The sequence below is a fragment of the Schistocerca cancellata genome, chromosome 1 (genome assembly GCF_023864275.1).
Source record: "Schistocerca cancellata isolate TAMUIC-IGC-003103 chromosome 1, iqSchCanc2.1, whole genome shotgun sequence".
Lineage (NCBI taxonomy): Eukaryota > Metazoa > Arthropoda > Insecta > Orthoptera > Acrididae > Schistocerca > Schistocerca cancellata.
Genome location: NC_064626.1, coordinates 254555594 through 254576309, shown reverse-complemented (window position 1 = coordinate 254576309; position 20716 = coordinate 254555594). Strand labels below are relative to the sequence as shown.

The window sequence follows — 20716 nt, the reverse complement described above, 5'->3', positions numbered from 1 at the left end:
TAAAACGAAACTTGATTCTACGAGCTCTAAGAATATTTATAACAAAGAAATAAATTTCACTTCTATTATGAGTCCTTGGTAAACTTCTTCACATTGTTCACCCTGTAAACTGTCTAACTGACTAATTATTCATCATGTGGAATCTTCATTTGCCTTTTTTAATTGAACATGGATTATTGGGAATGCTTTCTGCTGCCATTTGACCACTACAGACAAAAACCATTTTTTGTGGTGCACTCACCAATTTTATTAAAGACAGTATGATTCAAAAATAAATTATAAACTGATGTTTCATTATGACATTTTATTCTTGTTTTGAATCTTACTTTGAGGATCAAACCAAAGTTGGATATTTGTAACCTTATGTGCTCTTAATCAGCAAACTGAGAAGATATCTATATTGAAATCTCCACATACAATCATTTGCCAGTTACTTCTAATAAGTCTTATCAGTACCCTCTATTTGATTAATTCCTGTTGGTGGCCTATATTGTTAGAACTGCTGTCTTGTATGTTTGCAAGTGCATTGTTGAAGTACGGCACTCAAATAGCTGCTCAGCACAGGTCTGTGGCCTGGGATTTTATTCCACTTTTAGTATATATAAACATATTATACTACAGTAATGCGATACCAACTTACATTCTTCTGGGTGCATCTGTTCTGTTACTGTGGCTTTCAAATGATGTTCTGTTATTTATAAAATGTATGTGGAAATATCTTTAGGTTTTACAAAGTCTTATTTTTATATGAGAAACTAATTTGTCTTATTGTAAAAGCTTCTCTTGCTTTGAATGAAAACTCCAAATTATTATCGTTGTTAACCGTTGTACTGTCCAAGCTGCTATTTTCTGTTTTTCCATTTATTCTGGCACTTATAGTTATTTGGCAGCTCTTACTTTTTGAAACATTTACCCTGGCAAAGGCCCAGTGAAAATATTGGAAATAAAAGGGATTGGGTATGCAGTTGTTCTGGTTATATTGAATGCTGTCCAAAATCAGTTGTGCAAGTAACATCTCACCAGAAATGTTGAGATACAGACCATGTGTAGTTCAGTTGTGTGAAGGATGACACATCAGTCACAACTATGTGTGATTGCCTCAGTTTGTTGAGTGACTGATGAAGCTCTGCAATTAAACATTCGATGCAAATGTCCCTCCAGGCTTCATCAAATTATTAAAAAAGTGAAACAGCCTTACATTTGTGTGAGACACATTCCAGTTTAGATTAGAGCAGATTTACTTTTGTTCCAATTGATCCATAGTGAGGAGGTCATCCAGGATGTAGAACATGTCAGAAAAACAGTAATACATGACAAATATTTGCAACTAAAACAACTAAGCTAATGTACCTTGATTGTCAATTTTTTTTAATGGACATTATATGAAAGGATCACTTTTCAATACTTATTTAATAAGATCACATTAATAGACTGAATTTAAAAACAAATGTTTTTTTTTATTTATAAGGTAATAAACCAATAATAGAACTACTACAACACTTTTTTACAGTGAACATATTACTGCACTGAAATGATGCAGAAGTTAGATTGTAAACACACACACACACACACACACACACACACACACACACACACACACACAGAGAGAGAGAGAGAGAGAGAGAGAGAGAGAGAGAGAGTTGGTTCTACTAAGAAATTCATCAATGGAGTTGACCATAAATATATCCTTTAAGCCTCTCTTAAACTGAATTTCATTGGTTCTTAAGCTTTTTATGGCTGCTAGCAAGTTATTGAAAAGGTGTGTTCCTGAATAATGCACACCTTTCTGTAAAAGAGTGAGAGACTTTAAATCCTTGTGAAGATTATTCTTATTTCTAGTATTGATTCCATGAACAGAGCTGTTGGTCTGAAAAAGTGATATATATTTAATGACAAATTTCATTAAGGAGTAAATAGACTAATAGCCATTAAAATTGCTATACCAAGAAGAAATGCAGATGATAAACGGGTATTCATTGGACAAATATATTATACTAGAACTGACATGCGATTACATTTTCACGCAATCTGGTTGCATAGATCCTGAGAAATCAGTACCCAGAACAACCACCTCTGGCCGTAATAACGGCTTTGATGGGCCTGGGCACTGAGTCAAACAGAGTTTCGATGGCGTGCACAGGTACAGCTGCCCATGCAGCTTCAACAAGATACCACAGTTCATCAAGAGTAGTGAGTGGCGTATTGTGACAAGCCAGTTGCTTGGTTACCATTGACCAGACGTTTTCAATTGGTGAGAGATCTGGAGAATGTGCTGGCCAGAGCAGCAGTCGAACATTTTCTATGTCCAGAAAGGCCTGTACAGGACCTGCAACATGCACAGCTGCATTATACTGCTGAAATGTATGGTTTCGCAGGGATCAAATGAAGGTTAGAGCCACAGGTTGTAACACATCTGAAATGTAGCATCCACTGTTTAAAATGCCATCAATGTGAACAATAGGTGACCGAGATGTGTAACCAATGGCACCCCATACCATCACACCGGGTGATATGCCAGTATGGTATTGATGAATAAACACTTCTGATGTGTGTTCACTGCAATGTCACCAAACATGGATGCAACAATCATGGTGCTGTAAACAGAACCTGGATTCATCCAAAAAAATTACGTTTTGCCATTCGTGCACCCAGGTTCATCGCTGAGTACTCCATCACAGGCACTCCTGTCTCTGATGCAGCATCAGTGGTAACTGCAGCAATGGTCTCCAATCTGATAGTCCATGCTACTGCAAACATTGTTGAACTGTTCATGGAGATGGTTGTTGTCTTGCAAATGTCCCCATCTGTTGACTCAGACGTGGCTGCACGATCCGTTACAACCATGTGGATTAGATGCATGTCATCTCAACTGCTACTGATACAAGGCCATTGGGATCCAGCATGGTGTTCCGTATTCCCCTCCTGAACCCACCGATTCCATATTCTGCTAACAGTCATTGGATCTCGACCAACGCAAGCAGCAATGTCACGATACGATAAACTGCAATCGCAATAGGCTACAATCCGACCTTTATCAAAGTCAGAAACGTGATGATACGCATTCCTCCTCCTTACATGAGGCATCACGACAATGTTTCACCAGGCAACACTGGTCAACTGCTGTTCGCATTTGATAAATCAGTTGGAAACTTTCCTCATGTCAGCACGTTGCAGGTGTCGCCACCGGTGCCAACCTTGTGTGAATGCTCAGAAAAGCTAATCATTTGCATATCATAGCATCCTCTTCCTGTCGGTCAAATTTAGCATCTGTAGCATGTCATCTTCATGGTGTAGCAATTTTAATGGACAGTAGTGTATATTGGAAAGCAGTAGTTAGTATTCCTCGATTCCTAAACAGGCCTCTGCACGATGTTCTTGAGTACACACTACATATAACTGTTATTGAATGTTTTTATGCCTGGAAAACTTTGGCTTGACTTGATGAATTACCCAGAAAATAATTCCGTGTGACATTATGAAGTGAAAGTAAGCATAGTATGCCAGCTTTTTCGTTTTCATGTCCCCTATGTCTGACAGAATTTGCATTGCATATAGAGATTTGTTTAGGTGCTTTAGCAGTTCTGTGGTATGCACCTCCCAACTGAATTTATTAAAGCTCTAATCCAAAACTTTAACACTGTCCACTTCTTCTATCTGCTTGTCATCATATGTTAGGCATATACTCATGGGACACCCCTTACAAGTTCTGAACTGCCTGTAGTTCATTTTTTCAAAGTTTAGTGACAAATAATTGGTTAGGAATCAGTGATTAATGTCCACAAATATTTTATTAGCCTATCTTTCTAAAACTACTCTTGATTTGCTGTTTATTGCACAATGTTTGTATCATTGGCAAACAAAATGAACTTGGCATCTGGTAATGTTATTGATGAAAGGTCATTGATATACACAAGAAAAAGTAAAAGCCCTAAGATGGAACCTTATGGGACCCCACATATAATTGTTCCCATATGGATGATGCCTGATACTTAATACACGTCTCTTTCCTAATAACACTCTTTGTTTCCTGCCAGAGATATAAGATTTGAAAGATTTTGCAGCATTTCCTGTTACAGGATAACACTATAATTTACTTAAAAGCATATTGTGATTTACACAGTCAATTGCCTTTGACAGATCACAAAATATACAAGTTGCCTGCAATTTTTTGTCTAATGAATTAAAAATGTTTTCACTGTAAGTGTAGATGGCCTTCTGAATATCAGAACTCTCCAGAAATCAGAACTGCAACTTTGACAGTATGTTATTTGTGATAAGATGATTATAAAGCCAGTTGTACATTACCTTTTCTAACATTTTTGAGAATGTTGGCAAAAGTTAAATTGGATGGAAATTTGATGCTATTTCTTTATCTCCCTTCTTAAACAGTGTCTTAACTTCAACATATTTCAACCATTCAGGAAATATTCCACTCATAAACAACTGGTTACACAGATAGTTTAATATGTTACTTAACTCAGAATCACATTCTGTAATTACCTTTGTTGATTTTTTGTGATACCCACTAGATGTTTATGATTTTAAAGATTTTATGATGGACGTTACTTCTGCTGGGGTTGAATTCATATTATGGAAGTTACTAGGAATGTCTGGGCTGAAGTATCCCATCATAGTATCTACAGAACCTAACAAACCCACTTTTCAGTAACAGTTATAAAATGTTTGTTAAAAAGTTCTGCAACACTATACACATCTGTCACCAATGTATCATTTACTCTTAATGCTATTTGCCCATCTTCATGTCTGGTTCTAGTTGTCTCCTCCTTCACTATATCCCATATTGTTTTATCTGTTATGAGTGTCTTTCACTTGTAATATATTTGCTTTGATGTCTGTATTACAGTCTTTAGTATTTTGCAGTATTTCTTGTAATCTGCTATAGCATCAACATCAGAACTGTTTCGGATTGACAGATAGTTTTCTGTTTGTTTTACAAGATACCTCTATTCCTTGAGTAATTCATGGCTTATTTTTAGACTTTTCTCTAACTTTGGTTACTTATGGGGGAAAACAGTGTTCAAATAAGGTAAACACTTTATTAGCAAAAGTGATATTTTTCACTCATGCGATGAGCACTGTAAACATCACTCCAGTGAATGTCCCTGAAGAGTGTCCTAAAATAATCAATTTTTAGCTTATTGATTACCCTCTTGAGTTCGGATTTAACAGGTTTTATATCCTGTTCAGTATTAACATTTAACCAAACGAATTGTATGTCATGGTCTAAGAGGCCATAGACTACAGGTTTTGTAATACAATTTTGTTCATTGAACTTCACTATAAATATATTATAAATGGCCATTTGTGAGCAATTGGCTACCCTAGTTGGGAACTTTATGGTGGGAATTAAGTTGAATGATAGTGTTACTAACTCAAATAAGTTCTTATTGGGAGAATCTTTAAGGAAATCTACATTGAAGTTACAGCAACCACTATTTCTTAGTTTTTGGTTATTAAGTGGGCCAGTACAGCTTCAGTTACCTGCAGGTGCTCAATATACACTTAATATTATGAAGGATTTTTTGTGAAATTCTACTTGTGTTGCTCATATGTCCATATGCTGATGTAGGCAAAATTATGAATGTCTATGTTCTTAAATTTATGACAGTTCCTGATGAATATGTCAACTCCTCCTTTCTCCATTTCTGCTATATAAAAGTGAGATGCTAACCTAAATCCTGTAACACTTAAAAGTTCTATACCTATTCACATAATTAATTCATTAAGTTTATTTCTCAGTCCTTGAATGTTTTGATGCAATAAAGGTGAGTTAAAAATGGGTAGAGTTGAAATTTCTGCTGACTGATGAAAATTCTTAACCAGCAGCTGTTTATGCTGATGTAATAAGCTAGAATTATGTTTTTTGGTTTCTTTCTCAAACTGAAGGTTTGTCTCAGTCCTAATCCCTCTTAAAACTTGTTTTCTTTCTATCCTCCCTACCCTAAAAAAGGGTCTTTTCTGAACCCTATAACCACTGGTATTTTATCACTCATTACAGTGCCTCCGCCCTTTAACTTTCCTGCTATTTTTCCAGTCATTTTACCCTGCCCTTTCCTGTTGAGGTGAAGGCCATGCCTGGTATAATCCCAACTATTGAGAGAATCAACAGGAACCACACCAATGTGTGACCCTGCACCCAACATAAGCAGCCATTCCAAATCCAAATCAACTCTCCTAACAGAAGAGTCCAAATGAGATTGATCATGGTGCCCAAGAACAGATACAAACTCAACACTAATATGCTTCCATTCTGATGCAATCTTTGCCAGGTTGCACTCTATACTGTACCCAGGATCTCTGTCAATACTATTACCTGGCCTACCCATTATAACCACGGTGTCTACCTTAGTGAAATCTTTGCAAAGTGATCCTAAATCCTCTGTCACCTGCTCCAGGCCAACACTAGGTTTGCAAAAAATGGTAACCTGGTATTCTGATCCTAGTTCATCCTGTAAAAGTTGGCCAATACCTCTTCCGTGGCAACTACCTAACAACAACACGTTCTTTCTCTTTACTGATTTCCCTACATTCTTACTTTTCAGTTTGCTGCTGAAAGTGCCCTGTCTACACCTACAACTGCTTGAGGCTCACAAGCTTCTAACTGAAGCAATAGGTCAAATCTATTTTCCACATTCACCAAGAAGCTGTGAGACAAAGTTCTAAGACTGTTCCTCCTGTTGCCTGTTGCCACTTCCCACCACTCTTTACCCTTCTCTCTCCTTAACCTGTCAAGATCTCGCCTGGCCTTGTCTAACTCAGCCTGAAGGGTGGCAATTTCCTCTCCTGTTCTAGTATCTTCCTATCTCTACTACATATTGTACAAAACCACTGATGAGTCTCATTTACTAACCATACTCCCACACCACTACAGTCACCCACATGGAAAAAACTACAGCACCCATCACACTAAAGCTCTGACCTAACAATTCTATGCCAAGTCAAGCACTTTTCACTCATGATAAACGTAATAGTTTATTAAGAATAAGTGAGTTAAATTACAGATAAACACGAAAATATGTTTCCACAAATTTGGCCTATACACAACTGTATGTAAACAAAAACAACAGTGCAAAGTTTCTGAAACAACAAGTTAATCTTTACACTACTTTCCAGAAATGTGAGTTATATAGTGAAGAGGTACCCTACAGTTAGATTTCTGGAGAGAGCAAAGAACAATTAAACAAAATTCTATATATTTTCTTTGGCAAAACATAAACAGAAAATATGACTATAATCTGACTGTACGATCTTTTTGCATTTTCTGCTATATTATGTAAAGAAAATGAAACCTTTAATTGTATGCTTAAAAAGCACCATAAAGATACCTATTTACCATGTAATGAGTACTGCACTAAATGTTATTATAATCTAAAATGACTTATCTTTACGTAAACACCAAAACTCGTGCTAGTCGCCTGGCTGCAGGGCTGCTGAACAGTGATGCGCCTCATTTCATCCTAAATTGCTTAGATTAGGCTACATTCAGAACTGTTCCTGGAAACCCTAATAACTGCTATGTGATCTTCTTTACCAAGATATTCCCCAAAGAATTTAAATCACTGGTGACATCTCTAGCCTTGCACTTGGCTTAAAATATTCTCGTTACCTGGTATACACTACCTAGGGGGTTCTGTAGTAGTTCATACACTCCTCATCCATGACTGTCACTTGCAGAAGGACATTCTTAGTCTTTTTAGCACTCTGGCTCCCATTAATCTTGGGTTTCACTTTTTTTTTTATCTTGTCACAATGTTTCTGAACTCTTTGGGTTTTGTCTACAGCTACCAGACCAGTCTATCAGTTGGAGACATCCAGACTGAAGTTAGCAGACTTACAGCATTGCATTAAACTCTTGTTTGATCTGATTTGTTTGACAACAGTCCAATCATATACCCTATTCCTAACTTTACTACAGCCGACTGTAGCTTGCAACTCTTCTAATTCTGCTTGCATTACTGCCAGATTAAGTTATAGTTTCAGGATCAGTGTCACTTTCTCCCTCATCATGGAGTGACCTGAACATGTACAATGGTGTCAAAGGCTAGCCATATCTTTACCAAAACTGGTTGCTTCACAGCACCCTATAACACACAGTATGTAAAAGTGTACACCAGTCTTCACACCGTCAACCATTTTTCACTGCTCTAAGACAGTTTCCGGATTTGTGCATTATGATTCTTTTTAATGTAGAAGGGTGATTTAGCAATAGCTGCTCAACAAAAACAGCAGATTTTTCATCTCCTATGTATCTTTCCTGACAGAATGTGAAGATAAAATTATTCTAGTAATAGCAGAAATATGAAATAAGCATTCTTTCCCCATTTCAGTGGAAAGGGAGGAAACTTAATATATGGCCTAGTCTGTAGAATAACTGTTCTGAAGACATGAGTAGTTTATTAAGCTGAAAAGACTGATTAAGTTATAAAATATTTGAATTTACCAGATAAATCAATATTAATCAAGAAATGGGTCAACCGTAAATTTTATAGTGCTTCATATAATGGGGCTGTCTTTAATATTTCAATATACTGACAGTTGGTTTACAGCAAGTGATCATACACAATGTGCTAGATCTTTTGTCTAATAGGGTATTAAAAGGAAAAATGCAATTGGTTTAATGTAATTAAAGAACTGCTTAAAATAGGAGAACAGTAGTTAACAGTTGTTAATGTTTACTGTGTAAATAGTTAAAATATAAAAAGCTGAGAAATATTCCATGTATGGCAATCAGGGCAATGGCCAAAGCTTTGTTGTTCAGCAGGCTGCAGGAAGTTTCGCTAATAAAAATAATTAATACATACTATATTACCATGATTTTCTTCCCTGGAGCACTCTATAACATTGTTAGAAAATACATCATGATTTTTCATTAAAAATATCTTTTATTCAAGTCTTCAGCCACATACCAGTGTGTCACATACAATGCACACATCTTGCCCTCCTCCTCTCCTTGTCCATCTCCTCCTCCTCCTCCTCCTCCTCCTTCTCCTCCTCCTCTCTCTGTCCATCTCTTCTTCCATATGCTACAGTGGAAACTAACTTCCAGGTTCATTCTGGTGTGCCATGGTTGGTAACATGTTGATGAGTCCAGTCATTTCAGAAGAGGGAACAGGACAGAATTACCGTGCTTGCATTTTTGGAAAATACATTTGTTGAGCAGCTTGGGGATGTTCATATGGCCACACAAGTCCACAATGTGCAACCAGTATGACAGAGGCCCTTGACTTTTTGCCATAAAAGCAAGAGAACATCTCAAGTACACTCACACTAATCACTGGATTTGTTGTGGTATTACACTTAACTGGTCACTAAGGTGGCCAGAGCTTGCACCATTAGATTTTTGTTTATGAGCATCAATGATGTCTGAAGTGTACAAATGAAATGTGAATACAAGAGATGAACTGCTTTGTCACATGGATGCTGCTGTCCTCATTTAGCAATGCTCGGAGACACTCAGACAAGCAACACAACATGTTCTCCCTAGAGGGCACAAATGTACTGAAGCTGATGGTAGCAAATTCAAGAATTTATTGTGAACTGCACAATAGCAGTGCTGTGACTTTTACAATAATGCTTAGTGGTGAATTTGTTAAAAATATATGTTTTTCAATTGACCCTTAGCAAAATGAATGTTGTAATGTTTACTAACTGTTGTACACATGTAAACCTGACAACATATTGAAGAATATAGAAAATAAGTAACATTTTACATTAAAAGTGCTCTATGTGAGAAACCATTTGGAATAGACATACACTGTATGAAGCTTTTACTTCAATTGATCATTGCTGTCATATTGCTGACCATTCCTTCTGGGACACTGTATATGAGGTGCGGAATGACGGGACTGATGCAAACACAGAATAAGAATGTGTGTGCACAAGAATGAATGACCAACAGATGTGAAGCATAAGGCCTTCTCATTTTAATGCAGCATTTCTTGTATCTGTAGACAAATCAGTGTGGCTGTGGTCATTATTTAAGAGCTGTTGTTCTATTTTGCCTGAAAACTAATAAGTGTAATAATAGAGCAAGAATTATCATAAAGTTTCTCATGAACCTTGGAAAAACTGCCACTGAAACCCATCTTTTAGTAAAGAAGTGTGTGGTGAAGACCGTTTGTCATGTGTGTGAGTTTTTGAGTGGTTCAAGCATTTTCAAGATGTCTGAGATGATGTTGAAGATGACTCACATTTTGGATGCTCTTCAACATTAAAAACAGATGAAAATATTGAAAAAGTAGGTAATCTGATTTGAGCTGACCATTGGTTGAGTATTCAATTAGTTGCTGAAACTCCAGGAATGACAAACAATGTTAAGGCAAATTTTACTTAAGCAATTTAACATGAGAAAATTTGTGCAAAACTGGTGCCAAAAATTCTCACAATCAAAGAGAAATAACCTCATGAAAATGTTTGTACTGACATTTTGACTACCACTGAAAATGATCCCAATTTCTTGGAAAGAGTAACATGTGAGAAATCTTGGTTTTTCACTTATGATCCAGAAACTAAGCATCTATCCATGCACTAGAAGGGCCCAGCTTCAGCAAGAGCAAAAAGAGCTTGAATGAGCAATTCAAGATTTAAAGTGATGATCTCTCCTTGACATTAAAGCTCTTTTCTGAAGAACACAAAATAGCACTTACTCCCACCAGATTAAAATAATTTTGTTGCACTTCACCACACAATCACCTTCTCCATGTCATTTACAGTAGCATGAACCAGACCCTGGAATGATGTCTGTATTTATGGAATCAGATGAAAAACTGCTTCATAATAAAAGATTTATTTGTTCAATCATGACCAGCTTTGGATCATTAGAAGCCCATCTTCAGGTGAAACAAGACTGCAATAGGAAGATGGAGTAACTATAATAAAAGATCATAAACTACTCAACACTTCTTTAGCTGTAATAATAGGAAGTCAACAAGTGTTAAGTGGCCAGAATGAGATTTTCACTCTGCAGCGGAGTGTGCGTTGATATGAAACTTCCTGGCAGATCAAAACTGTGTGCTGGACCAGGACTCAAACTCGGGACCTTTGCCTTTCGCGGGCAAGTGCTCTACCAACTGAGCTACCCAAGCATGACTCACACCCGGTCCTCACAGCTTTACTTCTGCCAGTACCTCGTCTCCTACCTTCCAAACTTTACAGAAGCTCTCCTGAGAACCTTGCAGAACTAGCACTCCTGAAAGAAAGCATATTGCAGAGACATGGCTTAGCCACAGCCTTGGGGAATGTTTGCAGAATGAGATCGTCACTCTGCAGTGTGAGTCATGCTTGGGTAGCTCAGTTGGTAGAGCACTTGCCCGCGAAAGTCAAAGGTCCCGAGTTCGAGCCTCGGTCTGGCACACAGTTTTAATCTGCCAGGAAGTTTCATATTAGTGCACACTCCACTGAAGAGTGAAAATCTCATTCTGGAAACATCCCCCAAGGCTGTGGCTAAACCATGTCTCCACAATATCCTTTCTTTCAGGAGTGGTAGTTCTGCAAGGTTAGCAGGAGAGCTTCTGTAAAGTTTGGAAGGTAGGAGACGTGGTACTGGCAGAAGTAAAGCTGTGAGGATGGGGCATGAGTCATGCTTGGGTAGCTCAGTTGGTAGAGCACTTGCCTATGAAAGACAAAGGTCCCAAGTTTGAGTCTCTGTCCAGCACACAGTTTTAATCTGACAGGAAGTTTCAAGTGTTAAGTGGTTTATGATCTTTTATCATAGTTTCTCCATCTTCCCACTGAAGTCTTGTTTCACCTGAAGATGGGTTTCTAATCACTCAAAATCAGCCATAGTTTAACAAAAAAAAATTATATCTGAAGCAGTTTTTTATCTGATTCCATGATGCTCAGTTGCAGATGCCCTTTCAACCAAATTTTCTGTCACTGAATAACACCTCAAGTTTCAAAAGATAGCTAGTTTCATATTTATGAAAACAACAGTAACATCTGACTTTCTTCTTAATGCATCCCTTATGCCATAACAACTAGGACCACCTCATTCCACAAAGCCCCTAATTGGTACAGTCTACCTGGATTTCTCCATCCCTCCCTTTTCTCCAGAGCTCACTGTGTCATAAAATCTCACTTACATACATCCTTAAATACATTTTGTATCTTCCACTGACTGTTGTTATCACTTTTGCTGTTAGGTCTTAAGTCAGAAAAAATTATTCCAAATGGAAAAAGATAAATTTAAATCTTGCTTCAAATCATTTTAATTCTTTTCCAATATTTCATTTCTCTGCACAACATCAAAATTATCATCATTCTTTGAGTAATCATGATGTAAAAAGTAATACATGTGTAAAACCTGGAACAAAGTATCATACAGAAAGCTGATACATTATATGGGTAGAAAGTGAGGCAGGTGAATGCAGTGCAGTAACAAAGTAAGAAGCAACTACAGTTTATGTTTCCTCCTTCCACCCCAATCATGTCACAGATATGACTTACATTCAACAAGATGGTTATGTTTAAAGAAAACTCTTGGAAACTGTTATTGGTAAGTTCTGGACTCTTTCAACCACTACATATAAATATGGAACAACCTACCTGGCAACAGCCAGGAAGCTGAGTTCTACATTGAGGCCAGTCTTAGCGGAGGTTTCCATGAAGGCAACATTGTACTCTCGTGCTAGCCGCTCACCATCCTCCTTCCTCACCAACCGATCTGAGCCGCAATCTGCCTTGTTGCCTGAAAGTGGACACCAAGGAGTACAGAATTAGGATAGTATTCTACCAAAATTCACACAGAGTATACAAAAATTCATTTACAGTAAAAGTTTCAAGAGCATTTAGAGTCTTAGAGTGGATCTGTTACTGAAGATGAGGTTGTTGGCGAAAGGTAGTTTAGTGGTGAGTGATGGGGAGGGGGAGGGGGTGGAGGAGCCAGGGATGGGGGGAGGGGATTGGTGGGATCTAATGCAAAGGGAACATAGGCTCTCAAAATTTCAACAGTAAATCTCTCTGATACTTAGGGCCATATGTAGAAGGTGACAGAATTGACCATCACAGAGGATGTGGGCTAAAAAAAAAAAAAAAAATTCACTCAGCCCACAACTGTAAAGATACATTGTTGTCACAGTGTCATTTTACTCAAGTAACACCACAACGAAAGGACTGAGACTACTAAGTAGACATCTCTCACTGACATAGTTTACGTAATAACAGTTCATTATAAGATTCACACAACTCACTCATGTTTACTAATATTGTTTGTTGCTACTTTGCTACAGTGTTGTAGGATCTCAAAGGTCAGTAGGCTGATGCTGAAGCTAATCAGCTCTCTCCCCCCTCTCCTTCCCTCCCCCCCCCCCCTCTCTCTCTCTCTCCTATTAATCATACCCAGTAAAAGCTTGAGACTGATGAGAAATAAACAAGAATCAGTTCAATGGGCATTTTGTAAGCCACTTATTTTTTGAATAAATTGCTTTTTCTGAAGATTTTTCCAATGAATCTCAACCTGGTATCTGTTCTGTTTGCAATATATTTCGTGTAGCCAGCCAGCACTTGGCGCAGCTGCTCTGCACATCTGTCTTGTTCAATAACATAAGACAATTTTATACATAACTTTAGGCAACACCTCAGTGTTGCAGATCTATAGATGACTAACGTTTTCTTCTGAAGCTGTTTGTGTTTCACCATAAATAGATTAGAATAGAAGTTTATTGTCTCATAACATAAAATTTCAAGCCATTGACTTAAAGTGCAGGAGACTCATCAAAACACAAAAACTGGTTTACAATTTTCCTTATAATACCAGTAATATAATATACAGTACTGAATCATTACTTAATTAAGCAATTAACAATTTTTATTTGAAGTAACAAACTTTTAAAGATTAACAGTCCTAAGTACTTGCTCTCTCCTGCTCAAATTTTGAGGTTGTCATTTATGAATTCTTCTACTGAATAGTAACATTTCTGCACTAATTTATCATATAAGGATTTTTAAGTGTTTCTAAATTTATGATGAGCAATTCTCTTCCTTTCACTTTGTTATAAATTTTCATACCCATATAATGTGGAGTTTGAGCATAAAGTTTTAAACAATGGGTGGGCAGCATAAAATTATTTTGATTTCTGGTGTTATACTCATGTTGAAAATGATTTGCTACAAATAAATTAGGGTTACTGTGTACAAAGATAATCAGCTCATATATGCATAGTGATGGAACACTTAATATACTTAGATTTTTTAGGAGTGGGTGACAGAGGCAATTCTAGAAGTCGGTCAAGTGGTGGTCTAATGGGGGGAGGGGCTTTGGGGGAATGGAATATCGCTTAACAAAAGGAGAGTTGGGGTCCTCCACTGACAAACTGGTAAAATGTGGTGTTGCTTAAAGTAGTTTTTGGTAACTGTTTTGGAGTTCAGGGTAAAAACATGTGTATAATTAAATAATAAGATGCCCATTTTAAGTTAAATGATATTTATTGGTTTAGATAGTAAGCGGGGATGGCTAGAGGACAAATGTAAGGATGTAGAGGCTTGTCTCACTAGGGGTAAGATAGATACTGCCTACAGGAAAATTAAAGAGACCTTTGGAGAGAAGAGAACCACTTGTATGAATATCAAGAGCTCAGATGGCAACCCAGTTCTAAGCAAAGAAGGGAAAGCAGAAAGGTGGAAGGAGTATATAGAGGGTTTATACAAGGGCGATGTACTTGAGGACAATATTATGGAAATGGAAGAGGATGTAGATAAAGATGAAATGGGAGATAAGATACTGCGTGAAGAGTTTGACAGAGCACTGAAAGACCTGAGTCAAAACAAGGCCCCGGGAGTAGACAACATTCCATTAGAACTACTGATGGCCTCAGGAGAGCCAGTCATGACAAAACTCTACCATCTGGTGAGCACGATGTATGAGACAGGCGAAATACCCTCAGACTTTAAGAAGAATATAATAATTCCAATCCCAAAGAAAGCAGGTGTTGACAGATGTGAAAGTTACCCAACTATCAGTTTAATAAGTCACAGCTGCAAAATACTAACGCGAATTCTTTACAGACGAATGGAAAAACTGGTAGAAGCCGACCTTGGGGAAGATCAGTTTGGATTCCGTAGAAATGTTGGAACACGTGAGGCAATACTGACCTTACGACTTATCTTGGAAGAAAGATTAAGAAAAGGAAAACCTACGTTTCTAGCATTTGTAGACTTAGAGAAAGCTTTTGACAATGTTGACTGGAATACTCTGTTTCAAATTCTGAAGGTGGCAGGGGTAAAATACAGGGAGCGAAAGGCTATTTACAATTTGTACAGAAACCAGATGGCAGTTATAAGAGTCGAGGGGCATGAAAGGGAAGCAGTGGTTGGGAAAGGAGTGAGACAGGGTTGTAGCCTCTCCCCGATGTTATTCAATCTGTATATTGAGCAAGCAGTAAAGGAAACAAAAGAAAAATTCGAAGTAGGTATTAAAATTCATGGAGAAGAAGTAAAAACTTTGAGGTTCGCCGATGACATTGTAATTCTGTCAGAGACAGCAAAGGACTTGGAAGAGCAGTTGAACGGAATGGACAGTGTCTTGAAAGGAGGATATAAGATGAACATCAACAAAAGCAAAACGAGGATAATGGAATGTAGTCAAATTAAGTCGGGTGTTGCTGAGGGAATTAGATTAGGAAATGAGACACTTAAAGTAGTAAAGGAGTTTTGCTATTTAGGGAGTAAAATAACCGATGATGGTCGAAGTAGAGAGGATATAAAATGTAGACTGGCAATGGCAAGGAAAGCGTTTCTCAAGAAGAGAAATTTGTTAACATCGAATATAGATTTAGGTGTCAGGAAGTCGTTTCTGAAAGTATTTGTATGGAGTGTAGCCATGTATGGAAGTGAGACATGGACGATAACTAGTTTGGACAAGAAGAGAATAGAAGCTTTCGAAATGTGGTGCTACAGAAGAATGCTGAAGATAAGGTGGGTAGATCACGTAACTAATGAGGAGGTATTGAATAGGATTGGGGAGAAGAGAAGTTTGTGGCACAACTTGACTAGAAGAAGGGATCGGTTGGTAGGACATGTTCTGAGGCATCGAGGGATCACAAATTTAGCATTGGAGGGCAGCGTGGAGGGTAAAAATCGTAGAGGGAGACCAAGAGATCAATACACTAAGCAGATTCAGAAGGATGTAGGTTGCAGTAGGTACTGGGAGATGAAGAAGCTTGCACAGGATAGAGTAGCATGGAGAGCTGCATCAAACCAGTCTCAGGACTGAAGACCACAACAACAACAACATTCTTTTGTTAAAATGTGTTTGAAATACATTGCAACCTATATTGCTACTTAATTATTTAAAAAAAGATTGAATCTGTTGGAGTAATATATTCACTGATTTATGAACTCATTTTATCCCATGTAATATGATACTCAATTGGGGGGGACTATGAGTTCACAAATCAGTGCCACCACCCTTGGTGGGCAACACAATTTTCTTTGCCCTACATTGTGCATATTTCTAATGATGGTTTTCTGAAATTTTCGTATTCAACACATGTGATTTGAGTTACCCCAAAATACAATTCCATACCTCATTACTGACTCAAAGTAGCTGTGATATACTTCTTTTCTTATGCTCATACTGGTAGCATTGTACAATATTCTCATTGCAAATGCTAAGCTATTTAACTTATTTCCTAGGCACTGTATATGTGATCCTGTTGTGACTCGCCGATTATTCAAAGTGCCGCCGCGCAATTACTCACGTCCTCTACGTGCGGCGCTGTCTGCCAGCCAGGCAGCAGCTGCGTCACCTAAGCGGCCAGCCGAGCAGCGGCCGCTAGACTGAGACTCAGTGTTTAATCGAATGCCGACTTGTACACAGGTCAACTTACTCAGTGACTTATAGGTGTGTTGTGTTGCCCGAAAACTGTGTTAAATTTGAAGATATAAAAATTGGCGACGAGGTTGTGGATTTTTCCTTTTCACCGTTGACTCACAGGGTTCCATGGCTACTGTCGAGCAACTATTGCAAAATCTCCTTGAACAGCAAACGCTTCTAACAGCGGCGATTCGCGATTTCGTCGCGGCGTCAAATGCGGGGCGTTTCTCGTCGTTGGCTGTGCCTCCTTTTCCACCTTACGACGAGACGGCGGAAGACTGGTCTGATTATGAAAAACGTCTTCGACAGCACTTCTTGGCATTTCATGTCACGGACGAACAACCATGTAAGTCTCTGTTCCTTTCCTGGATTTCACCTCAAATGTATCGGTTGTTGTCGCAATTGGCTCCTTTGAAGGATCCTGCGTCTTTGTCCTTTGCTGAAATGTGCTCCCTTCTGTCTGTCTATTTTCAAAAGCAAACACATGTGGTAGCCTCTCGTGTTGCCTTTTATCGTTGTCAAAAACATCCAAATCAGTCCTATCGCGCTTGGGCTGCTGAACTTCACGGTCTCAGTCGAAAGTGTCAATTTGTTACTGACGTTCACAAAGAATCCTATGCCGATTCCATGGTACGGGATGCTATTATCCGGTCGGCGCCCGACAAAGAAGTTCGGCAACGTGCCCTTCAGTTGGCGAATCCGACTCTCGATGAAGTTCTCTCCATCGCGCAGTCTTTTGAAATTTCTCGCGCCGCTGGGGCGCAAATAGAGGCGTGGGGTGACGTCGGGGAAATACAACCTCTGTGCGCTGTTGACGACGCGTGCGGCGCGTCCCCGCCAGCCGACGTGGCCGCAGTACGCTCCCACGCGCAGCCGCGGCCTAGCCGTAAACAACCCACTAAGAAACTGCAGCAAAATCCCCGGCAACTCCCTTCATGTCCGCGGTGTTTTACGAAACATTCACGCGAGGATTGTCCCCAACGTTGGGCTGTATGTCACAATTGCAAAAAGAAAGGTCATGTGTCTTCCGTTTGTAAATCCGACCGCATACATGATGTTCATGAACATGACACTGATTCTGATTCTGTGCTGTCTGTCAATTGCACTTCTTCCCTTTCAGAGAAGTTATTCCTCACTGTCCAAATCCTTGGTCGAGATGTTCGCATGCAAGTGGATACCGGTTCTGCTGCCACTATAATTAATTCTCAGACGTATCTTCAGCTGGGTTCTCCACTCCTGTCCCCTGTCACTCGGCAATTACGGACGTACAATAAACAGAAGATTTCTCTCTTGGGACAGTTTAATGCCAAGGTATCTTACAAATCCGTCGTTCGCACTGTTCCCATATTTGTGGTCGACCAGAGCACCGCAGAGAATCTTTTTGGTTACGATGCCTTTAGCGTTTTTGGGTTCTCCATAGATGACTCTGTCAATATTGTCTCTGATGCTATTCCTTATGCTCAGCTGGATTCCTTGTCGACGACGTTTTCGTCCCTTTTTTCTCCTGGGTTAGACCGTGCAAACGACTTTGAAGCTCATATCACGCTCAAACCCACTGCTCGGCCTAAGTTTTTTCGGGCTCGGCCCATTCCTGTGGCCCTTCGTGATCGGGTAAAACGGGAGTTGGATCGTCTCACTGCTTCAGGGGTCTTGCTTCCTGTCACTTCCAGTGAGTGGTCCTCTCCTGTCGTTGTAGTTGCTAAGCCCAATGGTGATATTCGTCTCTGTGGCGATTTCAAAGCCACTGTAAATGCTCAATGCCTCATCGACACTTACCCTATGCCCCGTCCTGAAGAACAGTTCACTAAACTCGCTGGAGGACAGTATTTTTCTAAAATTGACCTGTCGGAAGCTTATCATCAACTTCCTCTCGACGCTACTTCCCGGCAGTTTCTGGTCCTTAACACGCCTTTCGGCCTCTATCAATACCAACGCTTGCCATTCGGGGTTGCTAGCGCCCCTGCTCTTTTTCAGCGATTCTTGGAACAATTATTGCTCCCTGTCCCGGGGTGTATCAATTACATGGACGACATTGTGGGTCACTGGCTCCACCACTGAAGAACATCTTCAAAATCTCCGCACACTTTTTAATGTCTTACAGACTGCCGGTCTTAAGTGTAATCTTCAGAAATCACAATTCTTTCAGGCACCTATCACGTACTTGGGGTTTCAACTCTCTCGGGATGGTATTCGTCCGCTTCAACACACTGTTGCTGCGATCGATGCTCTTCCTCGCCCTACATCTGTTAAGGAACTGCAGGCTTTCTTGGGGAAAATAGCATACTATCACAAGTTTTTACCGTCTGCGGCGTCGGTGGCTCAGCCGTTGCATCGCCTGTTGCATAAAAACGTGCCTTTTCATTGGTCCGCGTCATGTGACGCGGCTTTCCGGAAATTAAAGACTATGCTGAAACAGGCCCCGTGCCTGGCTACTTATCGACCTGGCCAACATCTTGTTCTTGCCACAGACGCCTCTCAATACGGGGTCGGTGCGGTCCTTGCGCACCGTTTTTCTGACGGTTGGGAACAACTCATCGCTTATGCCTCCAAAACGCTTACGGATGCCCAACAAAAGTACTCTCAAATTGAGAAAGAAGCTTTGGCCATCATTTATGCTCTTCATAAGTTTGGTGTTTTTCTCTATGGCTCAAAATTTCATCTTGTTACGGATCACAAACCGCTTGTTTCCTTGTTTCATCCATCAACATCACTTCCCGACAAGGCTGCACACCGCCTCCAGCGTTGGGCTCTTTACTTGTCCCGTTTCAATTATGAGATTCATTTCCGGCCAACGGCTCAACATGCGAATGCTGATGCTCTGTCTCGCCTTCCCATGGGTCCTGATCAGGCATTCGATAGGGACGAACTTTTGTGTTTCCACCTGGATGTTGCCGAGCAGCGGGTTGTGGACGGGTTCCCCATCACTGGGGACAGGCTGGCGGCTGCTACGGGTTCTGACCCTACCCTCTCCCGGGTTTTACGCTGTATTCAGAAGGGTTGGCCAGATCGCCCGTCCGCTAAGACTTCTGATCCGTTGCGGAACTACTACACTTTGCGCTACCGCCTCACGGCTAGGGATGGTGTTATCCTCCTCTCCACTGACAATGCTTCGCCGCCTGTTGTGGTACCTGCGTCTTTGCGTGCTTCGGTCTTGCGCCTCCTTCACCAGGGGCACTGGGGTGTGTCTCGCACAAAATCTCTGGCACGCCGTCATGTGTACTGGCCTGGCATCGACTCTGACATCGCACACATGGTCGCTGCCTGCGGCCCTTGTGCGTCACAGGCCGCTGCCCCAAAGTCATCTTTGTCACCGTGGCCTTCGCCTGAGAAGCCCTGGGAGCGCATTCATGCTGACTTTGCGGGACCCTTTTTAGGTACTTATTGGCTCCTCGTAATTGATGCCTACTCTAACTTCCCTTTCATTGTCCGTTGCACGTCACCTACCACCGCGGCAACCACCAGTGCTCTCGCCCGCATTTTTTCTTTGCAAGGCCTCCCCTCTACTCTTGTTACTGATAATGGTCCGCAATTTGCCTCTTCCGACTTTGCGGATTTTTGTGCTCGTCACGGCGTTACGCATGTCACGGCCCCGCCGTTCCATCCACAATCCAACAGTGAGGCTGAACGACTGGTCCGCACATTTAAGGCTCAGATGCGGAAACTTCTGACTTCTTCTGCTGCTGATGACGCGCTTCTCCAGTTCCTGGCGTCTTACCGTTTCACCCCCATGGGCGATCACAGCCCGGCTGAGCTCTTACATGGCCGACAGCCCCGCACGCTACTTCATCTTCTGCGGCCTCCCACCTCACGGCCGCGGGTGCCTTCACTTGGCCGGTTCACCGCCGACGACCTCGTCTGGGTACGGGGATATGGCAGGCGGCCAAA

At 40.3% G+C, this 20716-nt stretch overlaps 1 protein-coding gene across 2 annotated transcripts in view; it reads right to left on the bottom strand.

The window, feature by feature from the left end:
- The window catches only part of LOC126170560 (ras-related protein Rab-37-like), a 379498-nt gene that overhangs the window by 10111 nt on the left and 348671 nt on the right, over positions 1-20716 (bottom strand). For both annotated transcript variants that reach the window (XM_049920735.1, XM_049920736.1), the window contains one exon: positions 12565-12706. In XM_049920735.1, the coding sequence (XP_049776692.1) occupies positions 12565-12706 (142 nt within the window). The remainder of the gene's footprint in view (positions 1-12564; positions 12707-20716) is intronic.